General features: G+C 45.4%; 1 protein-coding gene across 1 annotated transcript; it reads right to left on the reverse strand.

The window, feature by feature from the left end:
* Positions 1 to 6: 6 nt before the first annotated feature.
* LOC125529431 (uncharacterized membrane protein YMR155W-like) lies at positions 7 to 875 on the reverse strand (the record flags this gene model as incomplete). The annotated part of the gene is made up of 1 exon (XM_048693841.1): positions 7 to 875. A coding segment is annotated over exon 1 (794 nt), but the record flags the coding sequence as incomplete, so codon positions are not given.
* Positions 876 to 5,515: the final 4,640 nt, after the last annotated feature.

Raw genomic sequence — 5,515 nt, forward strand, 5'->3', positions numbered from 1 at the left:
ATGAGCAGGAGGAGCACGGTGGCGGTGACGTAGTAGGCGGTCCTGGGGAACTTGAGCACCTCCAGCTCCACCACGTTCATGACGAGGAGGTAGACGGCGAGCACGATGGAGGCGTAGAGGAAGTAGAAGAAGGCCTTGCGCTCCCGGGTGCTGCTGGCGGCGGCCGGGGTGTCCCGCGGCATGATGCGGATGGTGGGGATGAAGACCAGAGAGATGGCGGCGGGGAGCCAGGCCATGAGCAGCACGAGGTCGGCGCCGTCGTTGTCGGTGCCGTAGATGGCGCGGTAGAGCTGCGTGAAGATGGCGCCGCTGAGTCCGACGAAGCCCTTGAGGAGCCCCAGCACGACGCCGCGGTCCTCGGGGAAGTTCTTGACGGCGGTGACGAGCGCGCCGGTGTTGGCGAAGGACTGGGAGTTGGCGCCGACGGCGATGTAGAGGCACATGAGCCAGACGGGCGGGCGCGCGGTGCGGCCGGTGATGGAGAGGTAGATCATGAGGTAGCCGACGAGGTTCATGGCGGCGCCGCAGGCGAGGACGACCCAGGGCGGGGTGACCTCGTTGATGAGGCCTGGGAGGATGCCGACGTTGGCGCCCACGTCCTTGAAGAAGCTGAGCGTGTTAAGCGTCTGCTGGTCGTACCCCAGCGACGACTTGATGGCCTTGGAGTAGATGGCGAAGATGTAGGTGCCGCCCGCGGCCGCCATGATGAGGATCGACGCGAAGAACATGAACCACCGCCCGCCCACCACGTGCTTCGCGAATTGCGTCGACGGCACTCGGCCGCCATCGCCGGACACCATGGCTCAGCTAGCTCGATTGGACTAGCTAGTTTACAGTTGCTACGAGTGTGCTGGCTGGTTTGCTTGCTGCGGCTAGCTAGCTATATATATATGAGATATGTAGCGCGAGAATGATCAGCAAGTGAGTGTCAGCTTCCTATTTTGACCACACGAGCAAAGAAAAATCAAATGGAATCGTTTCCATCCTCAATTCTCTCACGATGGCATGTGTTGTACGAACAGGATTTATCATCATCTTGTGATAAGAAAAGTGCTCCTAGCCGTAGAGGAGATGCTACCCGATCGATATATATGCAGACATATATGGCTGACATGCGATTGCGCCCAAAACTCTACAGCCGTTCAAATCGGTAAGGCAATGTTAATTGGTTGGGTAACTCTTGCACATATGTATCAACCCCCTTTGATGAATAATGGACAGCACCAAGCAACGAAACGATTCACCGAACCCCCCTCCCCCTCAACTTGTCTCGTGAACTTTGAGCACAGCTTCAATCAACAAGAGCTCTGGAATAAACGCAAACAACATGCATACGTGGCATAAGATTTAAAGTGGAAAAACCACGTCAACTTGAGCAAAGAAAAATCCAATGAGGAATCGAAACCATTTCATAATTTTCATCCAGAATTCTCCCAAGATGGCATGTGTACTACGAGTACGACTTGTATCGGCATGCCATAACAGGCTAGCAAACAATGCTACACATACGGGGTGTTTACGGATTGAATCAACGTGTCAGTTTATGGTTGAGTGTTAGTTAGGGAAGTGCTCCCACCCGTGAAATTTTAGGGGGAGGTTTAGTAAAGTTGGAAGCCTCCCGTAGAATCCCCGTAAAGAGGCGTACATCTAGTTTTGCAGGCTAGAAATCTTCCGTGCATGATCTCTCCAATGGATCATCATCATCGTGTGATGAGAAAAAGGCTAAAGTGCTACTAAATGTAGAAGAGATGCTACCCCATATGCATGCAGATATGGTCAAGATGCAATTGCGCCCAAAACTCTATCGCCGTTCAAATCGTTAAGGAAACATTAATTGGTTGATTAACTTCTGCATATATGTATCGAATTAGGTTTACATCATCATATGAGGGCCTGTCTAGAACACACATATTACCCATTTATAAGCATGGATTTCACAAGAAACGTCAAGCTAGTCCAATGTTATGTTGGATCTTTATACCTTAAAAGGCTGACAATGTGGGGTTTGTGATAACACTCTGGATATCCCAGCCTGAATGATACCCTAAGGGTTGTATTTAAGGAGGAAATTGAGGGGTTTGGACAGCCCAGGGAGGGATGGACAAAACAAACGACATGTCGAATTTTTTTCTTTAGTGAATAAGGACTCTAGAACCGCCTAACAATTGTAGCCTAAAATTGCATATGCTTGGTTCAATAATAAGGTGAGGCAACACACACACACACACACACACACACACACACACACATATATATATATATATATATATATATATATATAGCTCGAAAGAAATTATAAAGTGGTATCATGTATATTTTGTCATGTCTTCATGCATGGTGGCTTTAAAGTGTTGAAACTTCACTTAAGGTTCCTTTTCATTCCTTGTGTGATTCCATCTTCATACTTGAGCATACCCCAATGAAATTGATGGAGTAATAGACATATGGTACCTTTTATGGTTGGAATTGTTTTCTCATTTGTTGTGATCTACACTTGTGTGGTTATGGTGTGGTGCACATCTCATTGCTTGCACATGTTTAGTTTTGCATGTCACGTGATAACACTTTGCACTTGTTGAGGTGGATGGTGCACATTTTGAATTATTAGACTATTTTTGTTGGACTAAGCAACTGCATGAAGGATGTATAATCTTAATGATGATATTTGTGAGAATACTCTGTATAAGGAATGGTTGCTTATATTATGTCATGTATATTTCTGAACTTGTTAGTTGTTTTGGGGTGCAAAGTTTATGCATAACTTATGTGTCCACCGAGCCGTCGAGCGTGCTCGCCCAGGTTCACGAGTTTGCCTGGGAGGCTTGGGTTTGGCTTGTCCAATCTCATATCCTAGCCAAATATATGTTTCAGTATTTTAAAATGTTCTTTAAATTTAAAGAGATGCGAGGCATGCATAGTTCTTAACAATAACGTTTTTTACATGATACAAAAGAACGGCCATTATTAATCAGACTAGAGTTTTTGTGATGTATAGCTCATTTCCAACATTTGTAGGGGTCCATTTAGAAATTGACTTTCTGATATCAATTAACAGTGCACCATGTAGTTTCTCTGTTATGACCGGCCATGTCTATGGCCGCAGGAGGCCCACTGGGCAAACTTAGCCCTCAAGTTATCTTAGTTTTATTTCATAATCATGGTTATATATACGACTTGTAAGACTATTTTGAGAATTAAGCAATAAGACTATTTCTATTGCCCGGCTCTCAGAGGAGCCGGAACCCTAAAACCCTAGCTACAGCCTCCGGCCAAGACCGGGCAAAACCCTAACCCCTAACATTCTCGTATCCATGTTCATTCATAAACAGTATTTATGGAGTCATAGTAGAATACTTGACCAATAATTATTCAACTGGTATGTGGTTTACATGATAAAAAATGACAATGTACTTTTGAACAACCGAATTTTGGTATAACAATTCCATGTCATATAAACCACATATTAACAAAATAATTCTTGGTCAAAGTCGTGTCCAAACAAAATATAATACATTCTATATAAAGGAATGACGGGAGTATATTTTCAATATTCCTTTACCGACAATACATTATCCGAACATGTAAAAAAACATGTGCACGTGGAAAAAAAGATTCGTGTCAGTCTTTAAAACATATTCTTTAGATTTAAAGAGATGTGAAGCATGCAGAGTTCTTGACAATAATTTTTTTGGCACACCATCAATAGAAATATGTTTCATTTTATGTTTGTACCAGTTAGTAATTTCTTAGAGGTTCACATTGCAAATTCATCATGTTTTTCTAAAACTCCTAAAACTCGCTTATGCAATTAAGCAGAAAAGCCCAACCTGACGCACTCTTGTCTTTTCAGTTTTCACACCTACATCCTTAACTGGCCAACAAGGGCAAATTCCCTGGGCACTAGGCAAAAGCGACGAATTCAGTAGTGAGCCGCTGAAATTATTTCTTATTATAGTCACATTAGAATTTTTGTGATGTATCTTATTTCCAACATTGTAGGGGTCCACTTGAAATTTGAATTGGTATAGATTGAACATTTATATACATTTTTTGTGTCCAATATTGTTTATGAATACTGTTTATGTATGAACATTGTATTTATAGACTAATAGTACAATATTTCTGTATATTTTTAGAGTACATGGTAATAATATCTAGCAATCAAACTTAGATTGTGACATATACTAAAATCTCCAAAGTGTCATTGTCAGTTTTTGAGCAAATTAGTATAGGTTCTTTCCCACTTGGCATGGATGAGACGGCATGGACTTCATGCTCAGAACATTAACCAGCTAACTTGACAATTCAGGCAGGCAGTAGGCCATATAACTGGCTTGAAATGGATTGATTGGATACTACAGAGGTACATTTCTAAAAAAATCATCTATATTTATAATTAGCTACCAGGCCCAGGATACAAGTTAATTTTGTATTACATTCAAGATGTCTTCATCTTCACTACTGGATGATGACAAAAGTGCCAAATGATTTTTTTTTTGAAATGGAGAAGGACCCCCGGCCTCTGCATCTGGACGATGCATGCAGCCACTTTATTAATTATTCACACAAGACCTTACAAAGTCATACAACAATAAGACTGAAGCAACCGTCTAGGCAACAAAAGTGTCGCTACTCCTATCCAAGAGATGAAGGGATGCTAATAGTCTGGCCTAGTACCAAACATACCTCGCAGCCAAACCTAACATCTAAGATCTGAGGTCTCATCCAGGACGCCTGTCGGGTATGGGTCACCTACTAGTCCGGCGCACTCCTCAACCAGGACGCCTGCCGGGTCTGAGGCCGCCGCAGCCACCTGCCACCAATCCATCTTCAGAGTTGTACTGCTGCATCTACGTTGCTCGGTCTAGCTGCCGTCGACGCCACCACGACGCCAGACCGCGTCACCCTCCTGCGCGAGTCCATCTCCGCGCATCGGACGCAGAGTCACCACAGCGCCATGCCGCTGAGACCCGCCGCCATCAATGAGTGAGATGCCGCACCGCTCCACCAAAGTATCAGTCCTCTGATCCTGCATCCAGCTGCTGCTCAAAAAACGATGCCCCCATGAGGGAAAACGACGCCCCAAAAGCACCACCATCGTTCGATCCGGAAATTCCGGATCAAGGTTTTCACCCAGAGCAGCGCAAACAAGTCGACAGAAGCTGCAGAGACGATGTCTTCAACAAGATATGAAGATAACGATGCAAAAACGCCGCCATCGCCCGCCATGACCCGAGTCATAGCACGGTTTTCACCGGCAGCCCCGTCTCCCCACTGTACGCCGGGACTGGATGCGAGAATCCACAACCATCTAGCCGACCACCTCCGGCGAAGAAGATGGCCACCACCTCCACGCCAAGGGCCGGAGCCCCCGACGTCTTCGTGTCGCCTGCCTAGTCCAGAGGCCGCTTGCCACGCCGGAACAAAGGATGCGCACGACGACTCGAGGAACCACCATCCAGATCCGAATGGGATCCAGATCGGACACCCTAACCGCCGACGTGATCTCTTCGTC

The sequence above is a fragment of the Triticum urartu genome, unplaced genomic scaffold, assembly GCF_003073215.2.
Source record: "Triticum urartu cultivar G1812 unplaced genomic scaffold, Tu2.1 TuUngrouped_contig_5595, whole genome shotgun sequence".
Lineage (NCBI taxonomy): Eukaryota > Viridiplantae > Streptophyta > Magnoliopsida > Poales > Poaceae > Triticum > Triticum urartu.